Here is a 15,635-nt window from a genome sequence, read left to right as displayed (position 1 = left end):
ATGCTATTAGCTTCTTGCTGAGAAACTGTGTGGTCTCAGCACTTACTCTCTTCCTGGCTCCTCTGCCCACATTGATGCTCTGAAAAAAGAACAGAAACAGAAGGTAAGTCATAAGTGAATCTCCATGGGAATGTCAAAAACAGTATTACAGGGGGGCTTCTGCCCAGGGACCTCAAAGACAAAGGACATTGAACTTCCCCAAGTCTCACAAACAGTGAGACTTGGTAACAGGTGCCCAGCCAAGGAAGTCCTATATCTGAGGCAACCTGATTCCAGCATCAGTGGGACTGACCCATGAAGAGCAACCAGGTGACTTAGCGCCTGGCATTTCTTATTTGCAACGAGTTCAACAAACATTTTTTAAAACTATATACTAAGTGCTCAGCTCTGTACTAGGCATTAAGAGGATTTTGAAGGCAGATTATATTCATAAATATTTGTTTATGATGAAGGTTTGGGTACTTTGTTTTGTACGCTGCTGTCTCAGAATATAGTAGGTGTTCAAAATACTTATTGAATACATGCATGAATGCCATCAAACACATTAGTAATCATGACCCTGGGAAAAATATTTTTCCTTAGCCTGTTTCTTCATCAATAAAATGCATAAGATTGGATATGATGACCTTCCAATTCTAACATGCTAAAATTTTATGTTCTCAAGAACAGCATGCTTGATTCAACTTGATAAACATTTCTTGAGCATCTACTTATGGTCGGGGACTAACCTAAGCAGTGGGACAAAATGATGAGAGATGAGGTCTCTACCCACGTTTGCTCAGAGTCCGTGAAGGTCCGATAAGTGTGATCAGTGCTCCTTATTTACTCACTCGCTTACTCACTCAGCATATGTTCTTTTGAAAGTCTGCTCTGTACCAGCAGTAGAGACGTGTGACCAGGGTGCTATAGGAATGCACGGAGGCACCTACCCAGCGTGGGTGCACAAAAAAGATTCCCCGAGGTGGCTATTTCTTAGCTCAGTATCAAAAGAAAAGTATGGGTCATCCAAGTGGAGAAAATGTTTTTCAGAAAGGCTTTTCAGATGAAGAAAGCAGCATGTACAATGGCAAGAGCAGAACAATAACAGAGATAGTAAAATGTTCCCCCAAACAAACCAACCAAAACTCTGCAGTATGTGAGGTGATGGAGCAAGGTGAGCTCAGGTGATGGAGCAAGAGGGAGATCAGTGGAGGCTGGAGATGTGAGGGAGGGGCTCTTGGAAGAAGCAGGTCTAGAGCCCTGAAGGAGGGGTCAAGCTAGCAGAGAAGCCAAAGAGCACATGTTGGTGGCAGCATGGCACACTGGGCAGAGACCTCGGCTCCCAGCTCTTGCTGACCACCTGTGTGATCTTGGGGAGGTCTCTGGGCCTTGGTTTCCCAAATGCAAAGTGAGTGAGTTAGATGGAAAGGGCCTCATAACTTTTCCGTGGCAGGGTCTGTGGGAGAGGCTTTGATGGCAGAGGGGAAAAGGATTCCAGGGGGAGAGAAGGGCATGTCTCAGCTTGGGCAGGGATTGTTGCTGGTAGGGAAGGCAGCAGGATTCAGATTTCTGCCAGTTGCCAAGGTTTCCAGAGATGAGAACCCTTCTCTGAGGCTAAGCCACATGAGCCAGAAAGCTGCTTTCCTTTGAAGAGCCTCTGATCCCTAAGGTAACAAGATGGAAGTGTCGTAACATCCAACAGCTTTCTGGCCCACAGCAGAGTACTGGAGGGCCAACCCCAGCCCAAGCTGCCAGCCTTAAGTAGGAAACGAGATCCAGTTACCATTGCCCCCCGTAAATATGTCTGTAAAACATTTATCTGGCAATAAAAGAACTGACAAGGCAATTTGAGTGTAATTGGTTTTGGCAGTTGGAAATATTTCAATTAACATACTATAAAAGCCACACTACAATAAATGAAAAACAGGCCAATGAAATCAGCTACAGCCCTGACTTCCCAACCATGGCAAAGGAGACTGAATGTCAAGTTGCCACTTTGGGCCCTTGGTCTTTCAGAAGGAGAAGTCTGAGACAGACAAGGCTGAATTCCTGAAAAGCTTTTGATGGTTCTTCCCTGAAGCTGTCAAACCGCAGAAGAAGAAAGCCCAAAGTCCCTCCTCTGGCCCTCAGAACTCTGTCATCCGGCTCCACGTCTCCATTCCAGCCTGCTCTCCCGCCACTCTGAGATGCAGCCCAGCAAGGCTACTCACATTTCCTGAGCTTGGCCTCTGCTTTCCCACCTTTGCTTTTACCTTTCCTCTTGCCAAGAACGCCATCTTACCCTTCTCTCTCCCTGCTCCCACTATCTCTGCCTAACCAAACCCTACCCATCTAGCCTCCTAGTCCACTATCTACTCCTGACCTTTCTCCTACCTCCCTCTATTCTTCCTGTCTTCACTCTGAGCAAGGCTCTGCCCCACCTCCCGTCACCACCATAAGCATTGGCTGTTGCGAGATGAAGGATGAAATGTAACTTCAAATAGACACTCTGTTGTCTCTGGGTTTTGGTCTACAAAAGGGGATAGTATTATGAAAAGAAACATAATACTGCGGTGCACATCAGAGGAAGCTGGGAGACTCCAGCAAGCGAGTATCCTTATCGCTTTTTAAAATTTTATTTATTTATTTATTTATTTATGGCTGCATTGGGTCTTCCTTGCTGCGCGCGGGCTTTCTTTAGCTGTGGTGAGCAGGGGCCTACTCTTTGTTGCAGTACGCAGGCGCTAGGCGTGCGGGCTTCAGTACTTGCAGCATGAGGGCTCAGTAGTTGTGGATCACAGGCTGTAGAGCACAGGCTCCGTAATTGTGGCGCACAGGTTTAGTTGCTCCGTGGCATGTGGGATCTTCCCGGACCAGGGCTCGAACCCGTGTCCCCTGCATTGGCAGGCGGATTCTTAACCACTGTGCCACCAGGGAAGCCAGTATCCTTAGCTTTAAAATGGGCATCATAAAAATACCCTCTGAAGACAATCATAGGCCTGTTATGAGGATTAAATGAGTCAACACACATAAAATGCATAGTGTGGTGCCTGGCCAGAGTCTGTGCCCAATAAATGATAGTTGGTAGCATTATTATTCCCATTTATAGACCCTGCTCTGCCATCAGCCACAGGGGATCGGTGTGGCCCTTTGCTTACTAAGAAGCACTTGCCCTAGGGATGACTAAAAGGCTTCAACAGCTCACATGTCCACCCAAGAGTTCAATGCTGAAACTTGTTTGTTCCTGGAAAGAACAACTCTTCGAAGCGTGCAAACGCACAGATGCTGCATCCTCCTTCCTGGGGCCCAGGAGACTCTGTTTACCATTTCAGTTGTCTTGGTCCTTATTTTAAAACTCACTAACAGGATTCCATTAAGCTAAATTGAAACTAAATACCTCACCAGCCTGCAATTTCCGTTTCTAAAAGGGTAAAAGCTCGTAGTCCCAAAGGAACAGTAATTCACCAAGAAATCTTCCTCCAGCTACATCGACTGCCTTTCAAATCCTTGAGCCTAGTGCAGTGTCTCAAGCACACAGAAGGTGCTCAATAAGTATAGTTGAAAGAGATCTCAAAATTTTGAAACACTAGATGAAGGGTAACAGGCATTATCATACACTGTTGTGGGTATGCCAATAGACACAAAATTTTTATAGGGTTATTTGGCAATACCTGCCAAAATTTCAAATGCAGATACCCTTCAACTCAGCAACTCTGCTTTCTTGCATTTTTCCTATAGAAATAGTAATACATATGCATAAGATGTATGTACAAAACTGCTCGTGAAACCATCTTTGTGACATTTTTACAATGGGAAAAATCCTAAATATTCATTGATAGGGGCCTAGTTAAATAAATTATGCTATAGCCATTCAATGGGATATTATGCATATTTTTAAAAGAATGAGGTAAATTTTTATGTATTATTATGGAAAGCTCTCCAAGCTTTTTTATTGTTAAATAAAAAAGCAAGTTACATAAACAGATGACCCATCTGCTTACTTTAAGAATGTGTGTGTATGTGTATTTGGATGTACATACAAAATTTCTGGAAGAATATATAGATTCTGTTGACAGTAGTTGGGTTCAGGGAATGTGACCAGGGATTGTGGGGAAGGGAACCAATACTGTTCACCTTATACTCATTCTCATGGTTTTAATATTTTAGAAGTGAATGTTCATTAATTTTTTTTTTTTTTTTTTGGCTGCATTGGATCTTTGTTGCTGTGCATGGGCTTTCTCTAGTTTAAAAGTGAATGTGCATTTAAAATGCTAATTAAGAATTTAAAAAATTAATACAGTTAAAGAGGGTTGTTTTTTTTTTTCCTATTAATGCAATGTTAGCACAGTGCTCAGAATGCTGACAAAGGAACATGAGACCAAGCTCATGCCTTCCTGGAAGCCCAAGAGGGAAGAAGCCAATGCTATGGGACTCTTCCCAGATAAGGCTACAGAAGGCAAGGCAGGGTAGGGTTTAAAATCTGAAGCTCTAGAGTTAGCCTTGGCTGGATTCCTGACTCTGCCACAAACTATATATGTGACCTTGAGCAAGGTATTTAGTCCCTAATCTTCATTCTCTCATTTGTAAGGCAGAGAAAAATATTAGTGCCCTCCTCAGATTTGCTGTGAGGATAAAATAAAACAATGCATGATGAGAACCTTACTCAGAGCCCAGCGCTCAGTAAGCGCTAAAGTAACAGTGGCAGTGTTATTATTTTACTATTCTATCATGGTCTGCTGTACATGGCAATTGAATCTCATTCTGAGGGCATTTATTGAATAGCTGAAAAGGGTGTTGTCCGGGTCCCATGAAGTCCTTATCAGAAAGGAAGCTATAAATCTCAAGGTGTCACAACAGAGGGATGAAAATAAAAATACCTTCCCTTAGGACTTCCCTGGTAGAGAATCTGCCTTACAAGGCAGGGGATGCGGGTTTGATTCCTTGTCAGGGAACTAAGATCCCACATGCTGCGGGGCAACTAAGCACATGCGCCACAACTACTGAGCTCAAACACCTCAACTAGAGAGACTGCGTGCCACAAACTACGTGCCCTGGAGCCTGCGCACCACAACTAGAGAAGAGAAAACCCACAGACCACAACTAGAGAGAAGCCCGTGAGCCACAAGGAAGAGTCCACACGCTGCAACGAAAGATCCCGCATGCCGCAACTAAGACCCAACCCAGCCAAAAATAAATAAATAAATATTTAAAAAAAATACCTCCCCTTCATACAGCACCTTTCAGGTTACTAAACACTTTGGAGTGCATCATCTCATTTGGCCCTTATTCTAATCTTCTGTGGGTGGATGTTGAGTTTCATCAACTTCTTTTCTGAATCTATTATGATATGTCATAGGGTTTTTCTCCTTTTTTTCTGTTAATGTGAAAAAATATGTTGATGGGGTATTTACTGTTGAGCTAACTTTGTCTTACTGGGATAAACCTCACTTGGTCAGATATATTATCCGTTTTATATATTGCTGGAACAGATATGCTAATGTTTTGTCAGATTGTTTTGCATTTATGTTCATGAGGGCTATTGGCCTATCCTTCTCTTTTCTTGAAATAGCTTTGATTTTGATATCAGAGTTATATCAACATCATCAAGTAAGTTGGGACTCGTTCCCTTCTCGTCTATTTTCTCTAAGACTTTGTGTAAGATGTGTTATTTATTCCTTACATATTTGATAGAATTCATCAGTGAAACCATTTGGCCTGGAGTTTCTTTGTAGGAAGGTTTTAAATTATGAATTCAATTTCCTTAAGTAAGTATGGTCTTTATATTTTCCATTTCTTTTTGTGTCAATTAAGGCAAACTGTTTTTCAATAAATTTGTCCATTCAAGTTGTTGAAGTTATTGCCATAAAGTTGTTGATAATATTCCTTTACTATCCTTTTTAATATCTGTACAATCTGTAGTGATATCTCACTTTTCATTCCTGATATTGGCTGTTGTGTTTTCTTTTTCTCTTGATGAGCCTTGCTAAGTTTTCTCAATTTTGTCAATCTTTTCGAAGAACCAACTTCTGACTTTGTTAATTTTCTGTATTGTTTTTCCTCATTGTTTCTATGAAACAATAAGATAAATAAATTAATTAATAAAATAAATAGAAGTGATGAATAGATTTTGCTTCTATTATTCTGGATTTAATTTGCTCGTCTTTTTCTATTTTCTTAAGATAGAAACTTAGAACATTGATTTTAAATCTTTTCTGAAATAGGCATTTAAAACTATACATTTTCATTAAGTACAACTTCAGCATGACCCCCCAATTTGTGATGTTATATTTTCATTACCATCCAATTAAAAATGTTTTCTAGTTTCCCTTGCACTTTTTTTTTACATTTAGAAGTGCATTCTTTAATACCTAAATATTTGGGGATTTTAAGGATACTGCTATTTATTTTTAATTTAATTCCATTTTGGTCAAACTATTCTTAGTTTGATGAGATTCTTTCTGACATGGATGCATGTTGAATTTGAATTGAATGAAAATCTGTAAGATATTAATCTTTTGAAATGTATTGAGACTTATTGTACGTCCCAGTGTATGGTCTATTTTTTTGAACATTGTGCAGTTCTTGGGTTCTATATTAATTAGGCCAAGTTGGTTAACAGATCTACATCTTTCAATTACTGAGAGAAGAGTGTTAAATCTCCAACTGTCATTGTGTATTTTTCTATGTCTCCCTTTAGCTCTGTTAGTTTTTGATTTATGTATCTTGAAGTGCTATTAATAGGTACATACTCTTTGTGATTTTATATCACCTCTTGAATCGACAGTTTATCATTATGAAATGTCCCTATTTGTCTTTGGAAATACTCCTGGTCTTGAAGCCTACTTAGTTCTGATAATACTACAGCCATGCAGCTTTCTTATGCTTGCTATTTACATGGTGTGTTTTTACACTCTTTTATTTTCAAATTTTCTATGTCTTTACATTTAAACTATATTTCTTATAAGCAGCATATAGTTAGGTCTTGCTTTTTTCCCCCCCTAGCTTGATAAACTCTGCCTTTTAATTGAAAGTGTTGGTGTGGTTGTCTTTACCATATTGCCCTTTGTTTCCTATTTTTCATCTGCTTTTTCCTCTGTTCATCTTCTGTCTTCTTTTGTGTTAATTGAGTTTTTTAGTATTTCATTTTATTTTCTCCATTGGCTTTTTAGCTGTGCCTTTTTGTATTAATTTCTAGTGGTTGCTCTAAGGTTTATAATATGCATCCTAAACCTGTTATAGTCTAATAAGAATAAATAAGATACCACTTCATATTTCACAATGTAATAACCTTATCACATCTTAATTCTATTTACCACCACAACCTCATCTTTGCCCTGTTGTTGTCACATATTTTATTTCTATATATATTACAAGCTTCACCTTACAATGGTGTCATTTTTGCTTTAAACAGTCATAATCACATCTTAATTCTATTTATCACATCTTAATTCTATTTACCACCACAACCTCATCTTTGCCCTGTTGTTGTCACATATTTTATTTCTATATATATTACAAGCTTCACCTTACAATGGTGTCATTTTTGCTTTAAACAGTCATATGTCTTTTAAGAAAATTAATAGAAGCAAAAAAAAATCTAGTATTTTATCTTTAGTCACATATTTACTATTACCAGTGCTTTTTGGTCCTTTCCATAGATAGAGTTTCCATCAGGTGTCATTCTCCTTCAGCCTAAAGAACTTTGTTCTGTACTACTTGTAGTGAAGGTCTGCTGATGACAAATTCTGTCCACTTTAGTTTATCTGAAAATGTATTTATTTAACCCTTCTTTTTGAGGGATATTTTTGTTGGATATAGAATTCTGGCTTGACAGTAGTTTTCTTTCAGTGCATAAACTATGACATTCCATTGTCTTCTGACTTCTCTTGTGTACAATGGGAAGTCAGCCACGATCGTATTATCCCACTCTATGCATTGTGTCATTTTTTCTCTGGCTACTTTCAAGATTTTATTTTTATCCTTGGCTTTCAGTATTTTGACTGTGAGGGGACTACGTGTGGTTTTCTTTGTATTTATACTGCTTGGGGCTCACTGAGCTTCTGATAATACTATATGTTTTCCACCAAATTTAAGACATTTTTGACCATTATTTCTTCAACTATTTTTCCCCCTCCTCTTTTTCCTTTTGGAATTCCAACTACTTACAAGTTACAGATACATATATGACATATTACCACAGGTCACTAAGGCTCTTTTTTTGTTTGTTTTTGTTTCTTTAAATTATTTTTTAATTTTTTGGTTGCGTTGGGTCTTTGTTGCTGTGCGCAGGCTTTCTCCAGTTGCGGCAAGCGGGGCTACTCTTCGTTGTGGTGTGTGGGCTACTCTTCTCATTGCGGTGGCTTCTCTTATTGCAGAGCACAGGCTCTAGGTATGTGGGCTTCAGTAGTTGCAGCATGTGGGCTCAGTAGTTGCAGCATGCAGTTCCTAGAGTGCTCGGGCTTCAGTAGTTGTGGCACATGGGCTCTAGGGCGCCCGCAGGCTTAGTAGTTGTGGTTCAGGGACTTAGTTGCTCTGCAGCATGTGGGATCTTCCCAGAGCAGGGATCAGACCCATGTCCCCTGCATTGGCAGGCAGATTCTTAACCACTGTGCCATCAGGGAAGTCCCTCTTTTTTGTTTTTCTTTTTTCTTTTTTTCTTATTTATTTATTATTATACATATTAGTGTATGTATAATAGTGTATCTATTTTATACATATTAGTGTATACATGTCAATCCCAATCTCCCAATTCATCACTCCCCCACCCCCCGCTTTTCCCCCTTGGTGTCCATATGTTTGTTCTCTATATCTGTGTCTTTTTTGTTTTTTAATCTTGTTTTTCTCTATTCTTCAGATTGGATAATTTTAATGGATCCATCTTCACTTTCACTATTAGGCCCAGCCAATAAATTTTTCATTTCTGATATTTATTTTTCTACTGTTTCCATTTTTGGGGCTTAGATTCCCCACCCTTTTTTTTTTAATTTTATTTATTTATTTTTGGCTGTGTTGGGTCTTGGTTGCTGCGCACAGGCTTTCTCTAGGTGTGGCGAGAGGAGGTTACTCTTCGTTGTGGTGCGTGGGCTTCTCATCGTGGTAGCTTCTCTTGTTGTGGAGTATGGGCTCTAGGCATGCGGTCTTCAGTAGTGGTGGCATGTGGGCTCAGTAGTTGTGGCTCGCGGGCTCTAGAGCACAGGCACAGTAGTTGTGGCGCACAGGTTTAGTTGCTCCGTGGCATGTGGGATCTTCCCAGACCAGGGCTCAAACCCGTGTCTCCTGCATTGGCAGGCAGATTCTTAACCACTGTGCCACCAGGGAAGCCCTCCCCATCCTTTAAGTCAATATTTTCTTTTAGTCCATAAATGTATTTTCAACAACAACTGCCTTAAAGTCATTGCCTGCTAATTCCAACACTGGGTTATCTCGCTGGTATCACTGTGCTCTCCTTTGGATCTCTCTCCCTGAGCCATGATTGAGAAATTGACCCAAGGCAGAAAGCAAGGATAAACATGTGACTCATGTTGGGTGTTTTCCTTCCCTTAGGAATGGGGGAATGCCTAAACCAGTTGCCTCATATATTGTGTCCAGGATTACAGTTGTTCATAGTGGGATGGCAAGTCCAGCATGAACTGCTCCATCATGGCCAGACTATGTCTCCTATATCAAGGTCTTTAAAAGTTATACATAAAGTATGATACATTTAAAAATTCATTGCAGAAATGTGCTATTAAAAAAAAAACAAAAACAAAAAACTTTTGTAAAGGACAGGACCTTTTGTAATATAAATATCTGCCCTGAATGGAGGCAATGGATTGGAAAAAAATCTGAGGCCCTTTCCGCACAATGTATGAGAAAGGTTTATCAGAAGCAATGTAGAAGTTATTTTGGAATAAAGCAGGTTATATCTTGCATGGGAGGAGCCAAGGAAAGACAATACCTCCTTCTAAGGAAATTGCCCTGCTCACAGCTTTGGCTGCTTGGAGAGTCATAGGATCTTATCCCTCCCTGATACAGCCTAGCATGAACATGTAAGCTGGGGAAAATCAGATTTCTTCTCCAAGGGTTTGAATTGGGACTACAGAGAGAACTCGTGGGTGGATGGAGACATTGATGGAGATCCTTGTGAGATAGAAGAGGCCAGAGTGGCCATGATGAGCTGAAAACACATTAAGTTATGAGGAAGCTGAAACCATAGAAAAGTTGGCTGCTTAGGAAATGAAAATAGGGAATGAAATATAGTTGCTAAGAAAATTAGAGAGGCCATGAGAGATATAGAGAAAGTAATTAGTACCTATATCTGTTTCAGAACCAATAGTTTTCCAATTCTAATTCTAGGTATTTGTAATACCTACCCACAACCCCCCACATACACACCTTCCCCTTCACCCTTTCCACCTTTTACTTGAGGTAACTTGAGTGAGCCTCTATTCTTTGCAACTTACAGAGCTTAGCTAAAATATATGTGCCTTAATTTGCCAGGCTCATAAAAGGCAGGAGAGGTAGGATGGGCTCAGGCATTCCAGACAGAGGGAACAAAACCATTAACAAAGAGACAGAGGCCTGGAACCAAGTGTCTGTCCAGGGATTAGCAGATTTGTTCTATCCATTTATATTCCAATTTGTTCCAAAGCAAGATTTGAGGCTGAATGTATGACACATGGAAAAAATAAGTAAATGAGAAAATGGATGTAGGTAAGAATAGAAATAGGAAAATAAACTTAACATCAGGAGTAGGGATGTTAACAGAATTTGGTGCTTTGGCTAGAACAAAGGAGGCATGAGCTGCTTCTTCTGCAGGTCCAGAAGGGAAAGTTAGGGTTCAGAGTATTACAGTACATACGTTTCCATCAGTCACTTATTTACTCATCAACTAATTCATTCATTTGTTAATCCTCTACTATGTACCAGATGCTAGAATGACAACTAAAGAAGAATAAAGGTTGAGTTAGTCCCACTCCAAGGTTCTCACATCTAGGAAGTGAGATAAATGGAAGACGTAAACACACCATACAAACCAGAATACAGCAACTCTATGAACAGGACAAAGTGTTGTGAGATACAAAGAAGCGAAACCAAAGTTTGATCAACAGCCATGTCCTTTGCACGTTTCTTCCATACAACGCTGTCTCAGCGATTGGGAAGATTGAACACTCCATGACAATTCCTAACTGGCAGAAAACAATTTCATATGGCTTGTTCACAGCTGGAGCCAGAGAACCAAAATTACTCTTCAGCAACACCTTGCAGGTTGCAAAGCCCAGGGATAAGCACAAGACACCTTTGCCATTATTATTCAAGTACCTGCCATATACTGAGTACTAACAATGTGCTAGGCTCCACGGTAAACAGGAGAGGAGACCAAGTTCTGGCCTCAAATGCTCACAGCTGTTTTGTAATCTGATAATTGTGCATGACAAACCTCAGACCATAACTCTCAAGATAGCATGACTGTAGTCATAACAAAATGGAACAGCCATTGGCAAGATCTGTTTTCTAGTTATCACTTCCAGAATGAATTCTGTAACACTACTAGGGGAAGAGCAGAGAAAACTCTCTCAACTTCCTGTCACTAAGCCTCTAAATTATCATCATCTGCATCCATCCCTTCCTCCTTTCTCCTTTTCTGTTACAAAGTGTTTCACCTCTTGTCCACAGCTGATCCACTCCCACCTCCTCAGACACTTGGCTCTAGTCTTCATTTATCTCCTTCATCTTAAACTTCCCTCTATCTATGCCAGGCAAATGCCTCCCCTCAGCATTTAACATATTCAAGTCTTAATTTCATCTCAAAAAAAAAAATCCTTGTCTACATGGTCTTTACTATCTTCTTAGCTCAATTTAGTCTGGCTTTTGTCTCTAAAATTGTTCTTTCCAAGGTCCCGCAATGACTTACTAATTATTAAATCTAATGGTTGTATCTAGTTCTTACCTTCATTAGCAGATGCAATATGACTGACCATGTAACCTATAAACACTAGGAACTCTCTATAAACACACTCCTCCCCAGAAGGACATTATTCTTCCTTGTAGTCTTCTAACCTCTCTGGGGTCAGTCCTTCTTATCCTACATGTTGGACTCTTGTCCAAACCTTAAATCATGTTGTTCCTCCTAGAAATCTTCCCTGATTCCCCCAGAATCAGTGCTAGGATCTCCTCCCACATGCTTCCATTGAGCCCAATGCTACTTCCTCAACCACATCCCATCATTCATTCAACAATCGTTCACTGAGAGCTTCAAACGTGATGGCCGCTGTGTTAGGAGCTCAGAATACAGATGTGCGCAAAAACATCCACAGGCCCTGCTCTCAAGGTGCTCACAATCTAATGGGAGAGACATACAATCCAATGATTACACAAACAAGTGAATAATTACACCCTGGGATGCATGCTGTGGAAGAAAGGATCAAGGGCAATGAGACTATAAATAGAGAAACTTAACTCTCTTTTCATTAACAGGGCAGGGGGCATTAAGGCGGTTGTGGGCACTGACCCTGGGGCTGGAATCTTGAGTGAGTACATGTGTGAGGGAGGGAGGGCATGAAGAGTGTTCCAGAAAGAAGGGACAACACATAGAACAGACGTACAGAAATAATTGGAAGAGCGTTAACAAGTTAAGGCTTAGAGATCCAAGCAGGCCTCAGCCCATACAGGCTCCTGAAATGTTATCTAAAAATTTGGTCCCTCTCCTAAGAGCAGTAGGAAGTCACTGAAGGGTTCTGAGGGAGGGATGACATAATCAGATTGACAGCTTGAAAAGATCACTTGGTACAGTGTAGAGAATGGATTGGAAGGGACATGAGTGGGCGAGGGGAATACTGGTTACAAGGCTTTTACAGCCTTCCAGGTGAGAGATGATGGTAGGCAGGGCTAGCAGGGTGGCAGTGAATAGGAAAAAAGTGGTCTGATTTGAGAGATTTAGGAAGTAAAGGGGCACAGGATCATATCTAGGGCTTAAAGAAGGTAAGAGGTTGAGGAAGGAAGGATGTGAGGGAGTGAGGATGACACGGAGGAGAAGGGTCACAAGAGCAGGGATCTTACTTTGGACAAAGTATCAACTTCCCTTAGATTCTGCTCACCTCCTCCTGTCCTTTCTTCTATGGATCCCAGGACCAGTCATCAGATTCAAAATCTCTGGATCATCTAAGACTCTCTTCTGGCCTTGCACTGACTCCTGCCCACTTACCCCTACCCTAGTCACACCTCATCAAGATCAATATTTCTAAAAGTATTGTCCCAGAGGGCTTCTGGAGAGATCACAAAATGATCCAAAAATGCAAGTCTTTTCTTTGGCTCCTACAGGCGACTGAAGCAAAATGCCAGACTTTGATTTTTTTTTTTTCATGGTAACTGAGTTATAAAGGAGTACTAAAACTTGTTAGTCATAAACTAAAATTAGCCTTTAACTGGAGTTCACAGAAGACTCTAATTCAGTCCTCTACTAAGAAGTCTGCCTGCCAGGCAATGTTTGGCAATGATGCAAATCTCCTCTTGCATATACACATGCAGCCAGTTGGAATTCTTGAAATTTTCAGGAAGGACACTTTTTTATTGGGATATTAGCAGTGATGTTTTGAGCTGGTCATGGTTTATGGTGCCTGACATTCATGAATTTTAATTACAAATTATGATTCATGGAGCTTCATCATGATCAATCTAATATGCCATGATTATTTGATTAACCCTCTGGAGTAGAGGGATACATGTCTCTAACCTTATTTCCTGCCATTTTCCTCCTCCCTTCCTTGCTGATCCAGAACATGTGTAAGCAAGCTCTCATCTCAGGAACTTTATACTTGCTATGTCCTCTGTCAGGAATGCTTCCCCCCCAGATACCACATAGCTAATTCCTTCACTTCCTTCAGATCTTTCTCAAATGTCACCTCCGTGAGGCCTCCCCTGACCGTTATGTTTAAATCATAATCTTCTGGTTCCCTGAACTTCCTAGTCCATTTCCCTGCTTTATTTTTCTTTTTGACACCTATCACCACCTTATAAACTATATATTTTACTTATTTGTTTATTGACAATTTATCTCCAACTAAAAGATAAGCTCCATGAGAGCAGGGATTTGTGTTTGTTTTGTTACTATATCACCAATACCTAGCACAGTGCCTGGCATATAGTAGATGCTCAATAAATAATTGTCAAATGAGAATATTTATATCATCAGAATTTTTGTCCTCTTAATTTCCAACACCCAGCTCTTAAGGCATGGGTACGTGTGGTTCAAATGTGAACCATTCATAGCCCTGCTACCAAAGCAGATATAAACATAAACCCAGAAAAGTATGCTTCTACAGTGACGTTTCCTTGTTATCACTCCCCACCAATCTCCTCATCCCAGCATCAACCCTTTCTATCCTTCAAACTCACTCAGATCAAAATTTCCAAAGAACAATTGGAAGCATTCAGAATTCATATTCAACTCATTTTCAGAATTTAATATATTCCAGGCATTGTGCTAGGTTCAGGGGAATCAACAATGAATGAGACAGACCATCCTTGCCAACAGAGTTTATAGTCTAGTGGGGATATCACCTTATCCTGACTCCAGAAAGGCGACTTAATCCCTTATAGGAGAATATGATGGGCAAACTGAGATGTGATGGATGAAGGAGAGATTTGGGGCAGGGTGGCATGGAGCAGGTGGCAGCAGACTGAACAGACTGTACCAGGCAGGCAGTGGAAACAGCAATTTCAAAGGCCTAGAGGAGAAAGATAGTGTGGATGTCACTCTCCAGGAAGTGAGGGCAGTTCAGGGTGTGCTGGGACTGTGGAATCGTCACAGAGCGATGATGAGATCTGAAGTAGGGTAGGTAGCAAAGGCTAGACCTGGCAAGGCCTTGTAGGCCATACTAAGCAAGTTGGACTTTTGGGACTTTATTCTCAGAGCAAGAGGGAGCCAATAAAATGTTTGATCAGCGATACAAACAATGGAGTTTAAACTCTTCTCTGCCCCCTAACAAACCCAATCCTGACCTTCCCTCTCCACTGTGGGCATCCAAGTCATAGCTGCCCACTCCCTGAAGCTTTTATGCTGCTCCAACCTGCATGTCTCTCTCCCTCTCAGCCCCAGGGATCCCATCCTCCCTTATCTTTATATGCCTGTGTTCTGTCTCCCCAACTGAGTTCCCAGACGACAGGGACTTCTCAAGGCTCTCAAGGCAGTCCCACACCCAGCTCACCACTGATACAGACTGGGCCTCAATGAGACAAGAGGGTGATGAATACAACCCAGCACAACCCAGCTTGTACTCACACTCCACACACCGATATTTACCCCGCTCTAAAACAACCCTTCCCTCCAAGGGGCAGTGCTGATGTGCGCAAGGCCAGTTGACCTGGGTTTCTGTCTTCTGTCTGCTGTCACCTCTCTCTGTTCTCAGTTTACCTATCCTCTAATGTCTCCCCTAATGGGCTGGAGAAACTGATTCCCAAGTTTGTTCAAACTGCTAGAAAAATCTAATCTGGAGTGACAGAAAGAAGATCAGTGGTTACCTGGGGAGAATGGACTAGAACAAGGTGCAAGGAAACTTTTGGGGGTAGAGGAAGCATCCTATATCTTGATTGTGGTGGTATATAAATCTGTCAAAACCTGTCAACATGTACAACTAAAATGGTCCATTTCATTGTATGTAAACCAGACCTCAGTAACGCTGAATTTAAAACAAACTGCA

General features: G+C 40.9%; 1 protein-coding gene across 1 annotated transcript in view; it reads right to left on the bottom strand.

Annotated features, from left to right (window-relative positions):
• DNAI1 (dynein axonemal intermediate chain 1) overlaps positions 1-15,635 on the bottom strand; it is a 60,841-nt gene that overhangs the window by 43,805 nt on the left and 1,401 nt on the right. Inside the window, exon 2 of the mRNA XM_032635024.1 lies at positions 47-79. Coding sequence (XP_032490915.1) covers positions 47-79 — 33 coding nt within the window. The remainder of the gene's footprint in view (positions 1-46; positions 80-15,635) is intronic.

Source organism: Phocoena sinus, chromosome 6 (genome assembly GCF_008692025.1).
Source record: "Phocoena sinus isolate mPhoSin1 chromosome 6, mPhoSin1.pri, whole genome shotgun sequence".
Lineage (NCBI taxonomy): Eukaryota > Metazoa > Chordata > Mammalia > Artiodactyla > Phocoenidae > Phocoena > Phocoena sinus.
Note: the sequence above shows the minus strand (reverse complement) of the source record. Positions and strands in the feature narration are given on the sequence as shown.